The sequence below is a fragment of the Otolemur garnettii genome, unplaced genomic scaffold (genome assembly GCF_000181295.1).
Source record: "Otolemur garnettii isolate 467f Iridium unplaced genomic scaffold, OtoGar3 scaffold00007, whole genome shotgun sequence".
In the NCBI taxonomy this organism is placed as follows: domain Eukaryota; kingdom Metazoa; phylum Chordata; class Mammalia; order Primates; family Galagidae; genus Otolemur; species Otolemur garnettii.
The window spans coordinates 11,351,495-11,376,020 of record NW_003852402.1 but is presented as its reverse complement, the minus strand read 5'-3'; the positions used below and the strand labels follow the sequence as shown (position 1 = coordinate 11,376,020).

Below are 24,526 nucleotides of genomic sequence, written 5' to 3'. Positions count from 1 at the left end.
ACAACAATAGCCTGGCTATTTTTTTGTTGCAGTTTGGCCGGGGCTGGGTTTGAACCTGCCACCCTCAGTGTATGGGGCCAACGCTCTACACACTAAGCCACAGGCGCCACCCTTGTGTAGCATTTTCGTAATGAAAAAATAAAGGCTCTTCCTTAATTATTAGGGAAATGAACAATTGGCAATAGTTGTGCATGCTGCCTTGTGAAAACAATGCTCTCATCTCCTCTGTACTGGCTGTGCCCAGAAGCATCCTCAGACTGCTGTCAGAGTTAGAAGCAGAATTAGGTGCAAAGGGTGGTACTTTTAGCAAAAAGGATTAACTGATGTGAACTTTGAACTATTTTTAAAAAACAGGACTAGCACCATAAAAACCCCATGACCAGCACAATTACAGAGACTGGAAACCCTGGCAGTGGGGAAAATTGGTCTGTCCTGGGAGTGACCTCAGCTCCGGGGGAGGGCAGGCACATTCACTGGCACAAATGAGCAAAGACTCCCAATCCTCTCGCACCACATGCAGCAAGACAGCAGGTGGGGGAGAAACAGCTTCTTGGCACAGCTTAAGGATAGTGGGTACCATGCCCTGGCACCAGGAGTCAGTCTGCAGAGACCTCGAGTTCTCACTCTACACCGGACAGCACATGCCTCCATCCTCGATGGCCACTCAGCACAAACGTTGCCTCAGCAGATGCAGCCTAAAGCGTGAGTCCTTGGGGACATTACTGCCTTGCCACCACCCTTGGTGTTCTGGGTGCGTGATGCCATCTGCTCTCCTAGTCACTGAAAGGACTACACGAGGGAGCCCAACTAAAGTGCCTGACAGCAGATGGCCCAGAACAGCCTTGGACTGCCCCACTGAGGGACATCCTCTGGCCACAGAGGACGTACCTGCTCTTTAGTCTGTGCCTTCTGGACATAATCCCGTCCCACCTTGATGCGCGGGGTGAGGATGCCTCTGGTGAAATCAGTCACATTGATGCCCAAGAGATGGGACACCTTTTGGGCAGCTAATATTTTCCAAAAAGAAAAGAGCAAAAAGAGTTTTAATTAGACCCGAGAGAGAGTCCTGCTATTCAATCTGGAGCAGAGGAAGAAAGCCACAGTGGGGACTGAGCAGTCAACCAGGACAACTATAGCCCTAACCCTTCTTGGGCAGGGCTGTGAGCCCTCAGCTCCCATCAGACTCAGTGGCCTTGTGCAGGCTGGTGGGCAGAGCCTTCACCTCCACCAAGCCCAAAAGGCAGGAAGAATATGCCCTAACCAGGGGCCCCGGCACTGCGTGTAACACACACCCTCGGCCACAGCCTTCTCAGAGTATAAATTGGCCCCTGACCAAAAACAGGGCTGAGAGGAGACAGGCTCACCCCAGCCCCAGGGGACAAACAGCAGGTGGTCCCACAGGAGTGTCTTTTATAAGCCATAATGCATGCATTAAATTCTTCAGAGACCCTAAGGAGGGCAGTTTAAGACTAAATAACTTTGATGAAGTCTTTCTATGTTATAACAAAAGCTAAATAGCTTGAATGGAGTCATTTATAGTGACCCAGGAAACAGTAGTGGCTGAGCTGGGTGCCGTGAGGACATGATGCCATGATCCTGACATGTTCGTGGGCAAGGCTCACCCCAAGCTGGGGCTATCATGCTGTTGTAGTAACTAATGGTTTGGTCTCAGACCAGGTGAGGGAAGTCCTGGTCTATATGATAACAGGTTTTTCTAACTCAGTGTAAAGCTTAATTGAATAGAAAAGCAGGGTCCTGTCTATATGTATTTTACATCTGCACAAAAAATGCCAAGTGACACATAGGTTAAAAACACACCTAACGTCAAAAAGAGAAGAGTATCTGCAATTTCTGCAAGACTTTTCTCCTGAGCAAATCCAGGTCCAGGCACCTGCCCCGTATTTCAGGTAAGAGGCCCACAGGTGTTACCTGTGTTGTCAGGCATGGATGCCTGGTCGGTGTTACGCTCCTTCTTGAAGACGATGTTGCCGAGCTGAAGAACCCCTGAGATGACTCGCAGCAAGCCTGTAGGGCGCAATCACAGGTGGCTTAGCAGCAGACAGGGGCGGGGATGAGCTCCCTGAGTGGGGGTGACCACCTGCACTCCCTGGGGCCACAGGGATGCCAAGTCTTGGTCTGATGGTGCGTGGAGGGCCCAGCTGCCTAAAGGCTCCCCACCGCCCTGTCTCCCAGGCCTTCCAGAGATCTCAGCTTGGGCAGCCTTGTCCTTTTTATGCATAAGCTGTCAACACCCCTAACAATTGTAATGCCAGATAAAAGATGTGCCCTAGCCCAGGGGCCCACTGCCTGCTTTTATTTTTTTCTTCTTTTAGAGACAAGAGTCTCACTTTATGGCCCTCGGTAGAGGGCCGTGGCATCACACTGCTCACAGCAACCTCCAACTCCTGGGCTTAGGCAATTCTCTTGCCTCAGCCTCCTGAGCAGCTAGGACTATAGGCGCCCACCACAATGCCTGGCTATTTCTCTTTGTTGCAGTTTGGCCAGGGCTGGGTTCAAACCCGCCACCCTCGGCACATGGGGCCAGCACCCTACCCACTAAGCCATAGAGCCATAGGCACTGCCCCTACCTGCTTCTATACACAAAGTATTATTGGAACACGGGCAGGGGTCACTTGCATTTTGTCTGTGTCTGAGCAGAGGTGGCTCTAGCTCTAACCCTCACTCTGCACTCTCACATGCAGTCTCCCCAAAGTAGACATGGCTAGAGAATGGGGTATACTCTCCACATCCCCATCTTTCTATAGATAAAGCTTCAGCAGGCCAAGGACAAAAGCCCTCTTCACCATCCCTCCAGGGAGCTGGGAAGACACAGGCACACCCTACACTGTTGTGAATTCTGGGACTCCCTGACCACAAAGAACTGGTCCCCTGCCTCTGCCACACTCCACCGAGACATTCTACTTTCAGGACATGGCAAGGGCTGCAGCACAGACCCAGGCCTGGGCCTTCAAGCACCTGTCCTTGTTCCCCTCTGTGTGAATGCCAACGGTTCCATAGGGGACAAATAACCCTGAAATGCTTAAATCTGAGGAACTGTTTTCCTCATACATGGAAGGCCGGTCCTGGCCTCTACAGGGCTCCCCGAGAGTGAGAGCTGACAGAAAGCTCTCCCCCATCTCCCTGCCCTGACCCCCAGAGGGCCAGCCCATACCCATCTGTTCCTCCTCGGGGATGCCCATGATCCGCATGGCCTCCATGGTCTCCTGGAACATGTCCTTGTCCTGCTGCCCAGGGATGGTGACATGCCCGTTGGACAGGAAGCGGTATTTGTTGTATGGCTCCAGCAGGAGATCGGCTGTCATGGGGGGGAGGGCAAAGGTGTGAAGGCCCGTAAAGTGTTGACAGAGGCTCCAGGCAATGGCGTGACCACAATGGTTCAGGAGACAGCCCTGAGCCCTGTCTACTCTGCACGCTGCAGAGTAGCAGCTAGGATGCCAACTCTCCCAGCATGTGAGCCTCTGACACATGGCACAGAGTGTCAGGGCCCCCTGATTTGCAGCTCCACATTCGACCTTCCTGGCTGTTCTCAGGCATATTCAAAACAGACCAAGTCCTTAGGATGACCCAGAGAACAGCAGTCACTCCCATCTCTCCTCCCCAAACCCAAGGCCAAAGTTTTCATTTCCCAAATGGTGTTTGTGGTCGATTTCAGCAGGAGACACAGCATGCCCACCCCCCCACTCCACCCCCGCCCACGTGTCAGGCTGCAGGCCGACTACTCACTCTTCAGGTGTTCCCCGGCCCCAGAAAGGAGATAGTAGAAGATGTGGAAGGTCCGTTCTTCCTTGGCTTGGCGGATAGCACGAGATTTCTCCAAAAGATCTTTGCAAACATTAAGGAGTGGTAGCGGGAGGGAAGGCAACCCACCCACTTTGCTCTTAGGCCTGTCAGGAGGAACTACATTTCACCCAGAAGAAAAGCATGGCACAAAATGGTTCTTCAAGAGCTATCACTTGTCCAAAAGAGTGGCTCACACCCTTAGGAGCCTCGTTTTAGAGGGTCTCCTCCTACAGTGAATGGAGATTAGAACTCGCAGGAGCAAAGGCTGGAACACTGGAGCCCATTCACAAGCCTCCCTCTGGGAACCACACTGGATGATTTTCATTTTTTTTTTTTTGGCCGGGGCTGAGTTTGAACCTGCCACCTTGGGCATATGGGGCCAGTGCCCTGCTCCTTTGAGCCACAGGCGCTGCCCCACAATGGATGATTTTCAACAGTTCCATCCATTCTAAGCAGAACTTTATCCTGTCAGTAAAGAAAACCCTGAACTCGGCACTGGGTTTTCCATGAGTTTATCCTGGTGGTCTTCACAGCTGCACTCCATGAGTTTATCCTGGTGGTCTTCACAGCTGCACAGAAGTGATGTCAAAACAGGCCCATAAAGAGGAAAGTGCTAGAAGCTGCTTCTCCTCTGTGGAGGTCACCTCGCCACCCAGTCCAAAACTACAAGGATACAGGTCTCAATGTTGGCTCCAACGATGTAGCCATTGACATCAAAGTTGATGCGAATGAACTTGCCCTGAGATAAGACAGATAAGGCATGTGAGGACCCCCCTGCCCTGAGCTCTCATCCCTACCTCAGGTGGGGACATCCCAGAGGAAGAAAACAGTGACAGTGCCTTGTGCCAAGAGTCCCATATACCCACACTACACAGGCACTCAGGACTCACGTGCCCAGATTCCTCTACAGAGGACACGGAGCGGTGGCCAGTTATCTGGAAGTTCTCCTCACTATGCAATCTGGCCCTAGGCACTAACTGGCTATTTGGTGACAATGGGACACTCTGAGGGCATGAGCAGGTAACTCCTGGCTCCCTCACTGGGAGGCTGAAGAACTATGTGTGGCCACCTTCCTTACGAGGGCAGGGCAGGTGTCTGCTGATCAGAATCCAACACAGCCTGCTCCACACGACAGGATAGGCAGCACCAAGTGGGAACCGTCCTCGTTTTTTGAGGGGAGAGGACTAAACTGTAGAAGGCTTGTGCCAAAGCTCTAGGCGGAGCAGGGCCCTCTGTTGCAGGAGCTGGCGCACCGTGTGTGCTACTCACGAAGCGTGAGGAGTTGTCGTTCTTCACGGTCTTGGCGTTCCCAAAGGCCTCCAGGATGGGGTTGGCCTGCAGTAGCTGCCGCTCCAGCTCACCCTGCAAGGAACCCAGGGGCACAGTGAAGGCCGGGCAGCAGCCTAGGCGACCGAGCCTGCCCTGCCAGGAAGGGGGCATCCGCACACCCAATGTGCCAGGAACAGAGGCTTCCAGATGGGCTCCAAGGGTGCCGCGCCAGCCTTGGCTGGACCACCTATACCACTCAAGGGCAGCCTTCCCGCCAGGCCTTTGGAAACCTTGACTGGTTTGAACTTACTTCCTAGAAAGGGAAAGCAGGAAACCCTTGGCTCCAGGAACCTGGCACTAGTGGCCTGGTTAGCCCTGGAGGACTCGTTTGAAAGCAGCAGGTGAACTAAGAGCCGAGGTGGTGGCAGAGCCTCTCTGGGTCAGCATCCTGTACACTCACCTCTCACCACCCTCCATGCCTCTAACCCCCTCATTCTTTTCCCCTTCCTATAGAAAAAGGGAAACGAGGAAATCAGGTCCACAAAAGACAGATGCTCATTTTACATGTGTTCTAGTAAACACTCCGCTTTCTACTAGGCCACCTCCCTGCCATCCCCCAAATCTGCCCCCACCATGGCAGGTGGGGGACACGTGATCAACAGAACCACTTTGGGTTCCAAGCTACTTATTGACAATGTCGATAAGCCCTGATGGTAGACTTACGGTGTTCTGTGATTGATTGTCAAAGGCAATCAATTATGCCTTTTCATCCCTGAGTCCTCACCACACTCAGGGAGGCAGGACAGAGTAGTCCCATTTCACAGAAGAGGAAGCTGAGGTAGAAGGCAGGCAAGGACCTGCCCAAGGTCACCCAGCTACCAACCAACAAAGCAAGGGGCCAGATTCAAGTCTCCTACCTAACCCTGGGGCCCCCACCTTGACCCAGCCCCATTCAGGAATCTACTGTGAGGTCCGAGGGACTGTGGAAGCTGCCATCATCCTCCCTAGAAGGCCAAGGGACAACTAACACTGGCTAAGGAAAATAGGGATCTCCTTCTGAACGCCTGGGGACCCTCTGGGGGAAAGACCACCACCCAAGGGCCAGAGAGGTTTTGTATTTATTAGAAAGGCTAGAGTCAGGCTGGGATTTTATGTGTATTGCAGTTGTCCATGAGTGATAAGAAGGAAAACCAGTAGTAGCACGAGCTCCAGGAAGCCATGAACTCCAGCTTTCTGAGCAGCCCTGCTACAGACAAAGCCTGCTGCAGAGAACCGAGGATGCGCTAGAGTCTGGCCAGGCCAGGCTGGAGATGATGGGGACCAAGCAAAGCTTCCTCCTGGGCCAGGTCTCCTCCTATAACTATTAAGGGAGCGCCCTGGTGCCCTATCCCTAAGGAGGAAGGCTGGCAGGCAGGACCAGGTGAAGGGGCAGGGGTCAACCCCACAGAGTGGGCTCCACATGTGTACTTGGCACAGCAGTGACTGGATACCAGGCCTCCACCCACAGGCCTTGGGCGGGCCTGGGAAGTTGGCTGAGGCAGCCCACAGAGCCAGATTTGGATGAGAGTTGCTCCCACCCACTGACATGGCCAGGCTGCCAGGCTGGCCAAGCACTCTGCTCCTGCAGACGAAAGGCAGCGCGGCCCCCACCAGAGCCTGCACCCACCCTGGCTTGCAGAAGTAGCTAAAGCCTCTGTCTGGGACCACACGCTGTTGCCATGGAAAGCAGGATGGCCCAGCCAACTCGGGAGCAACCACTTTGGATCACAGAGCAGACTTCCCTGCTAAAAGTGGTGATGATTAACCTGCGGGGTTTTCTTAACTGACAGCTAAATGGGCAGAGGAGAGACTTATTTTTCAATGAAATTTGCATAATGTGAAATGATGAGAGGCTGCACAAATCGACTGCTCATGAGGCTTGGGACTGTGTGACTAGTTTCTAGAAAGGCCTCTTGTGCATAGAAAACAGATGGGGCGGAGGCCAAAGGTTCAGACTACAGACCTGCAAAGTCCCTTCACCTAAGCTCTGCCTTGCCAACCTGCAGCCCAGGCCAAGCCTGGTCTCCTCACAGCAAGGAGAGGTTTGGAGCACCCTACCTGGCAGCTCTGGGATGATCAGTTCGGCCACTGCAAGTGAGATGAGTGCACTCACTCCCAGAGGACGCCAGACCTCCAAACACAAGCAACCAAGTTGAAGAGTTTTGTGCCACCACTGTGCGTAATCACAGTACAGCTTCAGGCAAGGAAATGAACCACTCTGGTCAATGGCCTTCACACTGAGGGCCCGAGTAGTGATCGGAAGCCAGGGGCAAACTATTCAATCACTCTAGCTAGACTCAGAGCCAGGAACAGGATGGACACCACAGACCTGTGTTTGGACAAGTTTACCCCACTTTCACCCCACCATCTGCCATCTTTGATACAAGACACAGAGTCTACTCTCCTGTTCTCTAACTGTGGTCCTGTCTCCTGTCCTCTAGGGCAGGGACTCAGATGTCACTCTCCTGAGAACCAGTCACATACTAGGCATTTAATAAATAGTTGGGAAATAGATTTTACTGTAAATTCAGACGTGGAAAATTACAGTTAGAGAACTCCTAAGCTCACAGCTCTGTTTTTAAAATAGGCCTCCTAAAAAGAATGGAAAATGGCGGGTAGGGACAGAGAGGAAAAAAGAAACTTTATTAGTTTCTAAATATAACTCCTTACACCCCATGGAAAAAGATTCCGAATGTCTTGAGAAGCTTGGCATATGAAAAGTTACTTTTGGCTCAATTCCAGAAGACTGTACTCATTAGGACATTCTGAGGGACACACCCAGAGCTGCATGCAGAGAGTCACACCCCCTACTTACTTAGGAACCCAGCACATGGCACGCCAATGAGGTGCAGCCACAAGAGGAGCTGCTCCTCTGATGGCTTCAGGGGACACCACTGGCACTGAAGGGGAGGGAGTTTTAAGAGTATATGGTTGAGAAAAAGAGAGAGAAAGCACCCCACGGTCATGCTCAAGACTGATGCCCCCAACCTCTAAAACACTCCAGTGTGAGACCTCCCCAGCATTGCTTCTAATCAGAACAGTGGTGACAGAGGAAGGTAGCGGGCCATGTGCACCTGACAAGGACCACGGACCAGGAGAGCAGATTCCTCTTCCCCGTGCCAAGGTCAGGGCTCCACAGCAGCGATGGTGCGCTGTGGGGAAACCTGGGCATGACCAGAGTATCTGAGAAAAGCTGGGTGATGAGGCCCATCCCCATTCTGTAGGAGTTGTCATTTCAGAGTGCACAAGAGGTCACTGTGCGTCACACCTGCCCCTCCTCCCAAGACAGTCAGTGAGGTAAGCCTACAAGAAGAGTTCTAGCTGCAGAAAGTGACAACGGTGTGGGGTGAAAAGCTGCTTAGAAAAAAATACAGAGTCCAAAGGCACACGATGGGCAGAACACGCATTCCTGGTGCAGAACGTGCAGTAGACGTGCAGCTCACCTACTGAGGACACTGCTGAGTTCGACCATAATCCATCAAGAAGGAGAGGGAAAAAAATAGAGGTGAGATGACTGTCCAATTGCCCTTTCTCTCTTCACTGGGGGGCTGTCCACCCAGAGGCAATTCAACAGGGGGAAAAAGAAACAGGGATTCCAACGCAGTCCTGCTGAGACCCTGCAAGTCTCCATCAACTTGAGGACCAAGTCTTGGAATCTCTCTTCCAGCCTCAGCAGTGGAGGCCACACAGCACTAGGAAGACCGAGTGTGCTGCTGTACAAACCCCAGGCGTTTACAGTTTCCATAGCAGTTCAGGAGGCTGGGAGGCCAAAGGCAGGATGGGTTTGCTACCAGCAGACCACTCCCAAGATGGCTAAGCTGCCACCTCCATGAAAGTGGGCCCAGCCTCTGCTTCATTCCCCAAAGCACGGAAAGCTGAAGCCACGACCATTAAGTGCTCTTCCTTGATCAACCCACCGAAGGCCCAGCAAGCAGTGGTGGGGAGGTAGACACGACACTCACCTGGTCCTTTTTGCTCTTGTGTGAGGAGGCCACATGAGCCAGATACTGAATGACTTTCTTGGTGTTTTCTGTCTTGCCAGCTCCAGACTCACCCCTGCCAAGAGAGGAAAGGAAGTCCTGGGTTAGATGTGGCCCATCCTTGAACACTGTCTTCCCTCCTGCCATCCCACTGGGAACCCCTGAGGGATCCAACACTGGCTGGCAGAAAAAAGGACAGCCAAATAGATGCTAAGTTCTGGAATCCTCCCTTAGTCCATTTCCCATGGCTCTCCAGGGGCCGAACAAGAGTAAACTTACATCCATTGCCTGCCCCGGTCACTTGGCAGCCTTCTTATCCAAATGTTTTAGGAATCAGCTTTAGGCAGCTGCTGACTTAGGGATCAAAGGTCTTTATACATGTTCCTTTGAAAGGTCACTTGTAGGAATGTTCTGTACCATTAACTCCCTCGGCAATGGAGTTTACTGATGTCCTTGTTAAGTTCAGAGGGTGGGAAGGCCCATTGTCAGCTTGAATCCAGGTGAAGAAAACTACCATGCATGCCACAAGGGGGTGCCTCTGCTCAGGAGCCACAGGGAGGGTGTCAGTTCCCGGGAGCGAGGGGTGGGGTGGGGGGGCCACTTTACTGAGGAGATGCTTGGCTTCTCTGTGCCATGACCCCTCTACCCGCCCACTGGCTGTTCTGAGGAAGGCCAGTTAATTCTTTGGCCCTGACATCAAGCCCATCTGTGCCATGGGACCACTGAGTAGTAAACACATAAGCTAAGTCCTGTCCCTTGGGAAAGCCGGGGGTGGTGGGGGTGGTGGGGGGCCTTAAATTGGGAATGAAACTCCTCAACTGAGGTTTTAGGAATCTTTAAGAACAGATAGGGTGACACAAGCTGCTCCCCAGGCAGAGAAATACTTACGTGCATAAAATGGACTGATCTTCCCGGTCTGAAAGAGAGAAGAGATATTAGATTTACTCCTGCCACGTACAACAGCCACCCCACACCTTGACTCTCAAAGAGCTGCCCATTTTCCAGATGGGAGGACAAAGCCTCAGAAGGGGCCCTCACAGTCTAGCAATGCAGGTTGACCGGCTGCCTCACTGGACAGCTGCTCCTGCCTCCCAGGGGCTAAGAATACCCACCCTTGATGCCCACCCTACCCCCGTGACACCAGAAATAGACCCATGCCTCCCACCTCAGAGAGACCCAACACATGGAAAGCTGTGCTGGAGTCTGCTGTGCTGGAGCACTGCTTAGGGGCCAAGGGGTGAGGGGTGACCGAGGCCTGGCTTTGCAATGTGACAGCCCTGGGGTAAGACGCTGCCGCTCTGAGCTGCAGCCCCCACCCCGTGACACGGGACAAAACCGTGCATGTTAACAACACGTGTGAACACTGGCATAGTGTCCGGCACGTGGAAGGTGCTGAACGATACCAAGTTTAGAGGCAGCTTGGAAAGAATGACAGCTTCTGACAAATTTCTGTGACAGCTTGAGGAATTTTTAGCAGCTATCCCCAGCTCTATAAACCTTGGCAGGTAAGGCTATAAATACGTGCCCAGCCTGGGTGCAGAGAAAGAGTGATGGCCACTCTTTGGAAGTGAAGTTTGATGGAAAAGCTTTAAGACATCCTGGCTGACTGTGTTCAGTACTAAGTGTTGAATCTTACGCCATGGCTGAAAATAAAAACTCATTATTTTCCCCTTTTTATTCCACCTCATGTAACACCCCCACACCTCCTGAAGTTGAACGGGTCTGAATCCAGGATTGGGCTGCTTACTAATGTTTGGGCTGCAGCAGGGTATTTAATTCTGAGTCTCAGTTCCATATCCGCAAAGTAGATAATGCCACTAACTCCCTTGCAGGATTATTTTGAAAAACAGAAACATATTAGGCAACCCATTTCTCCATTAGCCAGGGAGGACGTGCTAGGGTTGACAGGCTTATCAAGGGCAGTAACTGCCCCTCCTTCCATTGCTTTGACAAAACCCGGCTGTGTAGTTTTCCGGCCAGGCACCTGGGACTGTGTGCTGCTAGAGCACTTGCTGGGTCCTGAGGTTCTTTTTAAACCAGCTGTTGCTGAACAAAGAAAGAAGGAGTATGTAGATTTCTACAAAAAGTGTGATTCCATGAAAAGATTTTTGAGGAGATGAGAAAGGCTGGTATCTTTCAGAGTACAAAGGGATTTGGGAACATAAAGAATTTATTTGGGGCTGGGCATGGTGGCTCATGCCTGTAATCCTACCATTCTGGGAGGCTAAGGTGGGTGGATTCCTTTAGCTCAGGAGTTTGAGACAAGCCTAAGCAAGAGTGAGATTATATCTCTACTAAAAATAGAAAAACTAGCCAGGTGTGGTGGTGCAGATCCATAGTCCCAGCTACTCGCGAGGCTAAGGCAGGAGGTTCACTTGAGCCCAAGAGTTTGAGGTTGCTGTGAGCTGATACCATGATACTCTACCCAGGGTGACAAAGTGAGACTGTTTAAAAAAAAAAAAAGAATTTATTTGGGTTGAATTACATAGCAGTTTATCACTGACCTGTGTTCCTAAGCTATGAAACACACATGTGGGCTAAGGAACCGTTCATCCTGACAAATAGACAATTAACAAACACTGGGCGGAAAACACAGAGACAGAACTGGTGTGGCCCCCTGTACTCAGAGTGGCTGTCTACCCGCTTCTCCATCAGGAGGGCGCCGTGACGTGGTGGTGGTGGTGTTAGGCTAGGAGAGCACTCACAGCTGCTGACACCACTGTCTGTGCTGTAGAAACGTGAATGTTGGTATGTGAGGGCCCTGCATGACTAGGCACTGGGAGAATGACTCATGGCTCCTGCCTGCATGGCCTCAGGAGATGGATTCAGCGTTCAGCACCAGTAGATAGAGGCCGGCTAGGTCACCTGCCTCTTGCCGAGGTGAGCCATCTAGCCAGCCTGATCTCTGTAACACATGGGGCTGGGCACTGGCTCCCAGCTCTTCTCCCATCTGCTGGTCACTCAGATGGGAAGAGGGAGTCAGGACAGAAAGAATAAACAAACTTCACAGCCAACAGAAGTAGCAGCTGCCCCTGCCCTAAGCTGCAGCCCCTGAGAAGTGCCAGCAGAGTGAGGATGGGATGGGGGTACAGAGAGGCTCCGTCCCTCACGCAGATGCACCCCACACCCTGATGTCTAGGTGAGGATGCCCGGGGGCAGGCCCTCAGGGAACCCTGCTTCCCTGCCCCAATCCCGTCTTGTCTTCCCTAAAAAACAGTCCTTCTGGTCTGCACAGCAAGGACCGAGATCTGCCCTCACAGGGCCTGGATAAGACAGATGGGAAGCCAGAAGGGAAGGAGGCGGCAGGAGCTACAGGCTGGGGAACACGGAGCAGTTTTCATCACTCGTTCCCTAATGACGGTGGAACAAACATTTTCGTCCTCCCAGGCCTCGCCAGCCCCCACCGCAGCTCCCTGTGGTCTGCCCCAGCTGCAGGCGTGTTTAGTCACCCACTCCACAGCAGGCAGGAATGTACCTGCACGTGCTGGCAAGTCCCAGCAGCAACTGCCGACGCTACCATAAAAGGAAACATTCCCGTCCCTTCCAGAGGAACCATTTTCCCAGGGCGGTCCAAGCCTAGTCCCTGGGATGGCTGGAATTCCGCTAATTGTGTGAGGAGTCAGAGGCTCTGCTACTGAACAACAGGAAGCACACTTGTGGGCATGCACAGGGTGACACACAGACACAGAGGCATCTGTGTGGCACACACAGTCACACACAGACACAGGTGTACAGGGGCACATGTACGCAGACATGTGTGCACAGTATACCCACAGAGATGTACACATGTATGCACACAGGCTCACAGGTGCATGTACCAGACACACATGCAGATACAAGCACCTAACACGTCTACCTACACACAAATGTGGACGCACACACATGTACAGAGATGCACACACTCCAAATCCTGAATCCCAGAGCTAAACTCATCCAACGTTCATCCACCCCACCACCCCAGGTCTTTGGGTCCAGTTCCTGGAGCTGGGTCATCACTGTCCATGCAGCCTCAATGCACCGTAATGACTTTAGCCACTGTGAGGAAGGCTTCATCATTTCTACACCTCTTGCCCCACTTAGCACCCCAAGTCCATTTTATATCCAGTAAGGTATTTCCAACACTCCTAGTAGGTTCTGCTCTGTCATCTTGGGTGGCCTCAGTAACCTTACAGGGGAGATAAGGCAGGCATCACTGCCCATGTTCCACACCTCTTTTCACAGCAGTTCTTCTGAATTAATTAGCTTCTGACCCAAGAAGCATTTCTCTTGGGTAGTGTGGGGTGGTTAGAATGTTCAACAACCAGTGGGCTCTCAGCCTGACTCAGTGAACCCTGCAAACCTCTCACCCCGGCCCCACGCATCCTGGCAGGGAAAGGACCACCCGGGTACTCATTCCCTCAGCCCTTTCCTGCACATCATCTCACAGGACCAGGACTCTCAGAGTCCAGCCCTCGCCATTCGTTTGGCTGAAGTCCTTACTTGGGCCTTATTTGAAATACCCTTCCTTCCTCTGCACCAGATAAGACCTAGACCTGGGGGTGCACAGCCACTAAGGTCAACCCTAATCTGGGACATGGGTCCCCCACTGACTGATGGCCTCGTCTACCCTAGATTCCTGACCCCAGTCCCCTCTGGTGGGGGTAGGGTAGAGATAGGAGTCACTCAGTAGTGGTTTTCAGACTTTTTAAAATGCAGCAGCAGCCTCTCCTCATATAAAACCTTCCCAGAGCCCTGAGCAGGGAACAGTAGGGGTAGAAACAGGGTTCCTCAGAGCACAGTGTGACAACCACTGATACACTGGCTGCAAGCCCTTAGAGCTGTGGGTCTCACTCTTGGCCCTGCATTTCCCCCACACACTGCCTGGGCCTCCTTGACCTCTTTGGAAACTAGAGTGGACTGAATGGAAGGACCCTGGCTGACAGCACTAGAGGGAGGCGCTCAGACACATGCCTCTAACTGAACCTCTCCCTACCCGACCCTCAGTCTCTCCACTGAGCACTAGAAGGCTTTTTATAAGCTACACACACACATTCAGGAACTTGGCCATTCCCTCCTCTGACTATTTTTAATCTGAATGCCCTGAGGCCAGGCCCACACGGTGAGGTCACTCAGAGCTGATGTGGCCATCTAGGCTGGACAGGTGATTCCAGCCAGCTCAGAAGGCCTGCGGCTGGCAGGAGACGGGGGAACCTGACCACAGGTATTTCGTCCCAGGTACAGACTTCTGCTGGGGCCTTATCACTCACTTCCTCTGTAAGAGGAGCTGCAGCTCATTCTTGTCCATAAAAGGCCACAAGGCTCACACAATGGTGACATCAGCCCGACACAGGAAGTACAGAGGAAGGAGGCCTGGTTCACCAGCAGCCGCTGGGAGACTGACTCATCGCCACGCTCCCAAGCTCACACCTCCCTGAGGTTGTAGTGTGGAGTCTGCTCTGTGTGGGGCTTGGAGCTCCCCCTGGAAGAGGGCCTGCCTACAGGACCCCATCTTCAGGCCCACGGGTTTCTTAAGAACTGACTAAGAAGCAGTTACATGAAAGAAAGGGAAGGGCAGTTCTGGGTTGGGGGACATGCCTGCCTGGGGTGAGACTGATGGGAAGATCAGTGATAAACAGGCCTGAAATTCCCACCACTGAGAGCTCTTCTGCTTTCAGGAAGGTTCCAGAGCAGGCCCTGAGGGTGGCTCACCAAGAACAGGCTGCATTAGTGCAGCAACCTCTGCCCCAAGTTGCTGCAGATGGGGATCTCAGGCTGCCCCGTGCAGACCCCTAGATTCAAGAGTCACTTCTCCCTGAGACCCTCTTGCAGGCAGCATCTGGGTTTAGTTGGCCAAAGTGCAAAGTACTTCAAAAAGTATACACCTGGCTCGGCGCCTGTGGCTCAAGCGGCTAAGGCGCCAGCCACATACACCTAAGGTGGCAGGTTCGAATCCCCAGCCCGGGCCCGCCAAACAACAATGATGGCTGCAACCAAAAAATGGCCAGGCGTTGTGGCGGGCGCCTGTAGTCCCAGCTACTTGGGAGGCTGAGGCAGTAGACTCGCTTGAGCCCAGGAATTGGAGGTTGCTGTGAGCTGTGATGCCATGGCACTCTACCCAGGGGGATAGCTTGAGGCTCCGTCTCAAAAAAAAAAAAAAAAAAAGTATACACTTATGGGGTTCAAGCCTAGAACTTGGGGGATGGCGCAGCCTTGGAAAGCATCTAGTTCAGAGGTTCTCAACCTGTTGGTTGTGACCCACAGGAACTGTACTAAAGGGCTGCGGCATTAGGAAGGTTGAGAACAACTGATCTAGTTCAATGTCCCAGCCTAGAGATCAGAGTCCTTCCCTGGCACTTGGTATCACCCATGGGCCCACCTCAATGCTGCAAAGAAAGGGCCATGAACACCCTCCCGGTAGGAGGCTCACCTGCTACCTTCCCCAAGGTAGCCCTTTCACAAGCTTGGGTTAGAAGCTCTTGGGAGGCAAACAGAGAGGTGAGAAAAAGCAGGTGCAAAGTGATTGCACAGGCCATACTTCATGTTAGCAGAGGCCACAGATTGGGCAGGGAGCACATTTGTCACAGCTCTCTGGCACTAGGCTACCCAGCAGTCAGCCTGCCCCTACCATGGCTCTTAAGTACACAGTGTGGTAGCCGGCTGATATATTCTCCAGGGCACAAATGTAGCCAGACCACAGAGATGCTGGCTCAGCAGCAATCCAAGCCAGAACCAGCTCAACCGGCCCATAGCTCCTATGCTTCCCCATGAAGAACCTTGCTTTAAACTTGCTGAAAAGGCCCCAGTCCCCTGTAACAAGAGGTAGAGAGCGGCAGCCTCCTCCTTCCAGGTACCCTAGATAACTGAGAAGAAGCTCAAGAAACTGCTCTAATTGTCATTATGTCAGAGAGCCAGCCGGGTCCCAAATGGTTTAAGAGAACACAAGTTCTCAGAGCACAGGTAAACCCACCAGAAACACCAAGGCTGGTCGTTTATCTGCCTTTCCTGTGGGTGGGGCCAAGACAAAGAATGGTCAAACTGGAGGGAAGTTTAAATGCCACTTGTGTTTGCTCAGCACCCACAGAAAATGCCACCAAGACACTTAGGACACTCCAAAAGTTCTCACACTCCGAGGTCAGCTGCCTTGCTCTTACCCAACATTCTCCTTGGGGGAAAGGAAAGACCAGGCAGAAGGGGGCCCCTGCTAAATCCTGTTCAGAGAGGAATAGACTGTGCTCCCCAGTTCTGCAGAGGGCTGGGCTCCCGGGGAGAACAAGAGAGAAGGCCAACAGGATACACACAGGCAGTGGGGCAGACCCAGCCAAGCAATGCTCTCGTCAAACCTGCTTGAGAACATGAGCGATCACAGCGTAGGAAGACGCTCCCTCCACAACCTGGAGGTTCCAGGGGCCTCGGAGAAGGAGCAAAGGGTTTAATAAAAGGCATGTTGGAGGCATTAGAGCCAGAATTGCTCCTGGGCTTCAGGTCACAGTTCCTTTTCTTCTTTCTTAGTCTATATGGCATCTGAGGACTCGCTCATGTCGGATAGACAGGAACTGTGTAAAGAGTCACAGGCCCAGTGGGAATGACATCCTATGGCCACATGGGCTCTGTTGAGGGCCTTTTACATCTGCACACTTTCGGCTCATTTACCTCTCTTCAGTTTTAGGGAATTATTTTAGTTCTCAACTGATAGCTTAATTCCAGAAGTCAGGTAGGTGGAGGAAAGCAAACTGTTTCTCCAGACACACAGTATGTTCAGCCCTGACATACTGGGACACAGTTCGACTGAAGTCTGGGAGCCAGAGCTCGGAAAGAACAGGAAAAACTGGCTGGTGAGAGGCACTCACAAAGGGCAAAGTAGCTTAGCGATTAAAGGTTTTATAGGGTGAGTTTTTATTGTTTGTTGGGAAGAGGGAGCAGTAACAATAACATGGAGCCAAATTTTCAACCACCCCCAAAGTTTTGAGTTCCCAGAGACCACCTCCTCCTTATCTCCCACCAGCTGGTCCAGAGCAAACACAGGAGGCCTGCTGGGCAAGACTAACGCTGAGTCCTTGAAACGGATGCATTTGCCGCAGATCCCTCTTCCAGAGAGGAGGTTTTCTAGAAACAAGACTGGCAGGCAGGACCATGTGATAAGAAGCAGCCTCATGCTGGGGCCGAACTTTCCTTTTAGGGCAGGACAAGGGAGCCTGGAGCAGTGAGAGGACAAGCCATGTGGTATGGGCCGGCAGCCCAGGGCCTGCTCGCCACAGCACCTCCTCGGGCCCAGCAGTGGCCGGGGAACAGCAGAGCAGACCCCACAGCAAGCATCATGCTCCCCTGCAGCTCCAGCAAGGCCACATCGGCACAGGCTGTACTGTGTGGACAAGACAAGTGGAGATCACCTCTGCTGTCACACTCAGGGAGTTACTGCGGTCACCGGTCACCATAGGGAGAGAGAGTGCCCAGACTCTCAGGGAAGTCTCTTTGAGGAGATTACCCCCCTGAAGGAGGCATTTGCTAATCACTTTCATTATGCAAATAGGAGTGTGGACACATGAAGGAGGGATGTGAAGGTACTAATGGAAGCTGTGACAGTCTGGAGTGAGCGATGGGAGGGCTCCATGGGAGGGTGTGACAGTCTAGTCAAAAAACTGTTATCTCCTACTGACACCTTTAACAGGTACTCATCCCAGGCCAGGCATTGATTCTCACCATAACTGCCAAGAAAATTTTATGAAGCCTAAGAGGCAGATGAGAAGATGGAGGCTCAGGCTGGGTCACAGGTAGGAAATGAAAGAGCCAGAGTGCTGCTCAGTCTAGTCCAACCCCCACAGCCTCTGCTCCATACACATGTGTTCCTGTTCACAGGCACATGTCCCCTCTAAAGTGCAAGCTGAGAGGCCCGGCAGACCCTTTTTGGTGACCTACAGAAGGGCTGTGTTATTTAGCAAAGCTCCAGCCCATCCTAACAGCTTTCAAGGCACTGTGGGGCACCCTTCTCACGTGCGGGGTTCTCACTCTGACCTTGAAGCTGATTCACCTGTCTCTGGGAACCAGATAGCCGGCAGGGCCCTGGCCTGGTGTCCATGTGCTCTCTGCAGAATGCCCAGCACACAGTAGGTGCTCAGTGAGCACAGGGATAAGAGTGAGTGCAGGCACAGAATCTGCCCCCCCCCCGTGAGCCCACAGCAGCCCCCTGGCACACGTGGACCCACAGGGCCACTCCTGGCAGACAGCAGGGCCTTTGTGTGCCCACTCCTGGCAGGCTTGCAGCCTCCTGGCCAGCACACCTCTGCTTCACTGGAGTCACCACTGTAGCTTCTGCTGCTCTGGCTCGTCAGATACCAGTCCTGGTGAGTCTATGCAAACCTGTGCCTTGCTGCACCCTTGAACTGCTGCCCAAGCCTCTGACTGGCACTTTCCCCCTCAGAAAGACCTTGGAAAGCAGACGGTTCCATGGGAGTGACAAGAAGCAGGGCAAGGGAGAATGCAGACATGCAGACGGGGAGGGGAGGGCCTCTCCTCCCCCTGATTTCCACCTAACCACAGAGCCAGAAAGAAGAATCCCTTCAAGGACCAGCCAGAGAAAACCAGGGGCACCAGTGCCCTGAGGGCCGGGGGCGGGGGGGGATCATCAGGAGATGCCACTTTCCAGGGTGGCTTCCTGAGGGCCTTTGAACAAGTCAGTTGACACAGCTGGGTCTGTCCCTTTACCTGGGGACAAGAAGAGGAAAATGAAAACTCTACCCCTCAATGTTTACCCAGAAAGGTCAGTTAGACACCATGAGGAAGGGGATACTCACTGGGAACTCTGAGCAACCTCTCAGGGACCAAGCACGCCTGGTGCAGCTTCCACTGAGAAGTGGGGTGGGGGCGGGGTGTGTGTGTGTGTGTGTGTGTGTGTGTGTGTGTAGCTCTCAGATGGCAGGTCAGCGAAGGCTTAAATGCAAGCAGCCCAAGCAGCCCTTCCCAGATGCTGGGAGCTCATTAACATACCATAACATTCCAATGGCAATTTAACAAGGGGCTTTTTCTTTCTGGTTGGGGAGGTAACCTGGGCTTAAGGCAAATTCTCCAACTGGCTAGCACCCCAGCAAAAGCACACACCTCTTCCCAAGCAGGGGAGCCTAGGGGGCCTGGGCCCAGAGAGAGCGAGAGCTCCACTTGCCAACCCAGTGGGGTCTTCTGGGGGGCCTTTAACAGACCTCAGCAGCTTCTGTGTAAACTCTACAAGCAGCCCAGCCCCTCATGCCTGTCCTGAGTCACACACCCCAGGCCCCCACCCCCATCCCCACTCCCAGAAGCTGGCAGTGGCCTGGCAAGGGCCAGCAACACAAACTCTCTGCTCTCTCCCAGCCTTCAGTGTCATTACAGCATGCTGGGGAACAGCCCAATCCCCAGGGCGGGAAGACCCAGGAATGGCTATGACAACAAATTAACCAAATGGGAAAGTCAGGGTTGGGAGGGGAACCAACTATGTCACCACAACTTTAATTAAACCCAAGGCTGGGGATTAAGACAACAAACAAAACTGTGCCAGGCACGACTGGGCTGCACTGTAGCCACGGACTGACACACACTTGCCACTGTACCCCAGGATCCAACCATCCCAGGCCTCACAGTTACACCTTCCCCAAACTCCCAAGACACCTGCCACCTTCCGCAGTCCTGCTGGCAGCAACTTGTCTTGTTATGTAGCTGTGGCCACAGATCTCTGTGTGCAAACATGTCTCGCCTCTTCACCTGGGTTGCCCGGATACGCAGTGGGCAGGATAACATCCTGGCTGCTTGGCGTTCTGGCACTTTCTGACACTTAGCTCCAGGGCCTAATCCAGGGCGCCTTGCCCATCACAGCAGAGCACTGATCTATCCCAGTATCCCAGGGCACTAAGCCTCAGATCCTGGCCAGCATGGGGTGCCAGGCAGCCACTACTGACCCACCAGAAAACGGCACTCAGAGTAAAACCAGCAGAAGTGCTCAGCCTAGTACTTCCTCACTGGGAGTGACTCCCCATGGCCCTAGGACATCTGGTGGGAATGTCTGAAAACATTTCTGGTTGTCACAACTGGGGAAGGACGATACTGCTAGCATCTAGTGAGTGGATACCAGTACTTGGTAAACATCTTGAGTGCTCAGGATAACTCCTCCCCACCCCCAAGAGAAAATCATCCAGCCCCAAAATGTCATTAGTGCCAAGTGTGAGAAACCCTGGCTTAGTCTGACAAATTGGTAGACTGATATGTAATTTGTCATCCCAACTGGGATGCTTCTGAAAGGGCCAGAGAGTCCCATTAACACTCACTGTGGGACACAGATCAGGACTGCACAGGCAAACCAGAGCAGGGAACAGAGACACACAGAGGGAGGTCCCCAGGAAGGGTCAAAGAGCTCACCTCATAAAAGTCCCCAGACAAAGCCGCCAGCTACCCTGTTTGGCAGAATAAATGCTAGTACGTCATAAGTCATAGTCAGCTCAGGAAGGAAATCTTTGTCTAGTTCTTGTTTAAAGAAAAAGCAGAAAAGGAACCATCTGGCTATTCCTTTTAAGATGTGAATAGCAGAGAATAAACCTGTTTTCCGAAAAGCCAGGTGGGCAGCATGTGCTGAGACTTTACTCCAAAAAGAGAGGAACAAATTTTAACTCCAACAGACCCTGGGGCTCCACTGGCAATACCCTAGGGCAACAACCAAAGGCTTCTCTTTGAAACTATCTTTATTGGTGAACCATCTTATAACCTGGGCAATTTCTGATACTAACTTCCATCCTGCCTCAAGATCAAGAAACTTTCTGCTAATTGCTTTGCAGGTCAACTGTGTACAAGAAGGAAGAATTTTTTTTTCCTGAGACAGAGTCATCTCTGATGCAGTGGCATCATCATAGCTCACAGCAACCTCAAACTCTTGGGCTCAAGCAATCCTCCTGCCTCAGCCTCCTAAGTAGCTCGGACTATAGGCGCCTGCCACAATACCTGGCCACTTGATCAGTGTGACACTAGATGTGCACTGGCACCTGCAATGGTGTCATGAGGCCACAGTGAAGACCGAGCCCTGTGGCACTCACCTTGCATCATACTCCTATAGGCGGTGTCTGTGATGGCGTAGATGTGGGGGGGCATCTCGTGCCTCTTCTTGCCCTTGTACATATCCACGATCTCTTCAGAGTAGATGGGCAGGTTCTTGTAAGGATTGATGACCACACAAAACAGGCCTGAATAGGTCTAAAGAAAAGAGCAGCAAATAAGAGTGCGTTAGGAAGTCTGAGTCTCAAACTCAGACTTTCGGTAGTTTTCAAACTTTGTGGCAAAATGTATGCTGCTTCAAAGGCTCCGAGTCAGCCTGACATGAAAGCACTAGGGAAAGTCCTTGCGTGAGGGCCCCAGGTACGGCAGGCTTAGGGTGCACTAGCATCCACTGGGCAAGATTCTGGGCCAGAGGACAGTAGAAGCCCAGTTATAAAACTCAGATCTCAAGAGATGCACAGAGAGAACTGGGTTCAGCTGCAGCAGTGAACTGTGTAGAAACACAAATTATTCCATATGGAAGGACTAGCCAAGATATTCTCACTCAAACCTTTCTAGCCTTGGGAAAAACTCACTGCACTCCTGAACCAGTTAGATCTTCCACGGGATCACTGGTAGATACTATGCTGGTGCATGTGCGCACATGCGCCTGCGCACTCTCTCGCTCTCGCTCTCTCTGGAATCCTCTAGGGACATTCACATACAAATCCCTCCAAAACTTAAAGATTTCATGCTCTCTGTGAGCCTCTAACACTCAGGACTTCTCTGGAGGGGAACACAATTAGCCAACACCCTGAAAGTGAGGCACCTAATGTATACCTAATTCTCTGAGTCTGATTTGATGCCACCTTGAAGTCAGATGTCAAATTCCAGCAAGGGCAAGTTTCTTACCCTCCATCTCCCTCCATTGCTCATTATATAAATTGGGAGGTTGCAAGGATTAAATAAGGTAAGTACTTTGTAAAGCATCCAGCACAGCCAGGAAGAGTAGCTCCAGGTAGATTGAGAGAGCCATTTCTTTGTTTGTTTTTTTTGTTTGTTTTGTTGTTGTTGTTGTTGTTTTTGAGGTAAAGTCTCAAGCTGTTGCCCTGGGTAGAATGTCTTGGTGTCATGGCTCACAGCAACCTCCAACTCTTGGGCTCAAGAGATCCTCTTGTCTCAGCTTTTCTATTTTTAGTAGAGATGGGGGTCTCACTCTTGTTCAAGCTGATCTCAAACTTGTGAATTCAAGCAATCCACCTGCCTTGGCCTCCCAGAATGCTAGGATTACATGCATGAGCCACTGGGCCCGGCCAGGAGAGCTATTTCTTAATTCAACAGTTTACTCAAATCTGTCTTTCTTTGTCCCTTCTGGTAAATGCATATTACGTTGTTACTGCTAATTCTCTAATAAATTTCCTACTAATTTTTTCCCTATATCCCTCTTCCCCTCAAAAAAAAAAAAAAAAAAAAAGAAATGACAGACTTCTAATAGCTGTGCAAGACCCCCCAAGGCAGGAGGTGTTCAGTTGGCGGACATGACTCCCTTCAAGCATCTGGAGTGAGTGATGCCATCCCTGTCTTCCCAGGAGAACTGGCCACAGACAGAGGAGGACTGGCAGGGTGAGGCCCAGCACCCTGCTTTGTGCCACCTGCAGCCTGCCACTGTGAAGTGGAGGCCAAAGGTCACAAGGCTTTGGACAGAGCTGGGAGCAGACCTGGGTCTCATGATCACCAGTGCTGACCTTCCTGGTCATGGAGGCCAGTCCTCTAAGCACCTTCCATCTTTCCATTTCCCTCATTACAAGGGAGCCTGCACCGTCCTTCTTCATGGCTTTACCCCTTGATCCAAGAGCAGCCGACACAGAAGGGCTGTGCTACAGGGTGAACCCAGTCCCTTGCCCCATGCCCTGTCTCATCCCTCCAAAGCTAAGGATAAATCTTCTGGCTGAACTCAAAGACAGGGTCTATGCAGGAACCAGTCATGAAAACAAAGGCTCTTCCCAGGCACTGGCCAAAGGCTGCAGCACATGGAGTTTCCAAGCAGAAGCTTGACTGATGGCTGAAGGGGGAGGGCCCTACAACCATACACTGGTCTACACTCAAAAGCACAGCTGAACTTGGAAATGAACCAGGGCATTGGGCTGCCTCTTCTGTTTGGAGGACAGCACGCAGGGCCTTTTATTTCTTTTTTCCTGGGATAATCAGTTACTTGCTTTCCCTCCAACTACTCTTTTCACGAGAGCTCAGGAAAGCTCTGTAGCGAAAAAGTTCAAATGTGGTATTGGCAACCTGCGGGCATTACACAATGTCACAAGAGGAAAGCGGGGCACTAGAAGACCCTTCTGGTTTTCTCTCTGAATGCCAGGTGAGGACAAGACAGAAAGCCAGGAAGCAGCAAGTTCATCCCAGGAGCTCAGAAACAACCAAGCTTTATTCCTGGGTTTTGGAAAAACCCACGCTCTAGGAAATCCAGCCCAATAAAAGCCAAGGACACATGGTCACACATTTAGGGAGTGCCACGGAGCCAGATGTTTAGAAACAGCTGGCACTGACAGCAGAAGGGGGCCAGGGGCCATTAGGACAAGTCTTTCTGACAGCTGGATGGGCAGATGGCCCTGCAGTGTATCTCCAGCAGCTCAGAGTTCTCTGGGCTGATCCCATCAAGTCAGTGGCTATGATGAAACTAAGCCCTGGGGGACGAGCACAGCCGCTCAGGTAGGAGGAAGGAGCCTCACTGGCCTCTCATGGAAGGCCAGACACTGAGCGAGCAGCTCTGCTCCCACACGGCCACGCCAGGGAGCTGCTCCATTCATGGGCCACAGTGGCTCTTTGTGCCCAACCGCCCCCTATCCCAGGGCCTCATCCCCCACTGAAGAGAAAGACAGAGCAGCTGTGGCACAGAATTAGCCACAGCATCCACAATGCCAGCAAACAGGCTGCACAAAGGCTCTCGAGGTCACAATTTGGAACCTTTCGTGGACTGTGAATGAGGAGGCAGCCTCTGCCCAGGCAGCTCCACTGAGTGGCGTGGCTTGGCCCTCCCCCAGCTCCAAACCTACTGGGGTCTCCATAGGACAAGTACAGAGGCACTCAACTGGCCTCAGTAATGACACTCAGAAGGCTGATGTGAGGCAGGAAGGGGATGGCACCGGAGGGGATGGCAAAGAAGCAAGAAAGTGAGTTAATGCCTCTAACCAGAGCTCAGAAAGAAGGCCAGGTACTACCCACCAGCTGCCCACACAGTAGAGACCTCCAGATGTTGCTTGCAGAGGAAAGACGCGGCTACTAACGCTAAGTGTGCCCTCATGGTGGCCAGAAAGACCGAGTGCAGTTGCTGACAGAGGCTGAACTTGACTCACTTCATGCCCAGCAACTCAAACGGGACCCAAGTTAAACAGATACCAGCACAAGGCCAAGCAGAGGAAAGGGAATTACTTTCCCTTATAACAAATACCTGCAGGCTCGGCGCC

The 24,526-nt window shown here is 52.2% G+C and overlaps 1 protein-coding gene across 2 annotated transcripts in view; it reads right to left on the bottom strand.

The window, feature by feature from the left end:
* The window catches only part of MYH9 (myosin heavy chain 9), a 94,705-nt gene that overhangs the window by 32,658 nt on the left and 37,521 nt on the right, over positions 1-24,526 (bottom strand). For both annotated transcript variants that reach the window (XM_012801162.2, XM_023509314.1), the window contains exons 3-11: positions 21,116-21,272; positions 9,978-10,005; positions 9,072-9,165; positions 5,071-5,163; positions 4,477-4,540; positions 3,745-3,843; positions 3,173-3,316; positions 1,930-2,025; positions 889-1,007 (exon numbers count right to left, since the gene is read on the bottom strand). In XM_012801162.2, the coding sequence (XP_012656616.1) occupies positions 889-1,007; positions 1,930-2,025; positions 3,173-3,316; positions 3,745-3,843; positions 4,477-4,540; positions 5,071-5,163; positions 9,072-9,165; positions 9,978-10,005; positions 21,116-21,272 (894 nt within the window). The remainder of the gene's footprint in view (positions 1-888; positions 1,008-1,929; positions 2,026-3,172; positions 3,317-3,744; positions 3,844-4,476; positions 4,541-5,070; positions 5,164-9,071; positions 9,166-9,977; positions 10,006-21,115; positions 21,273-24,526) is intronic.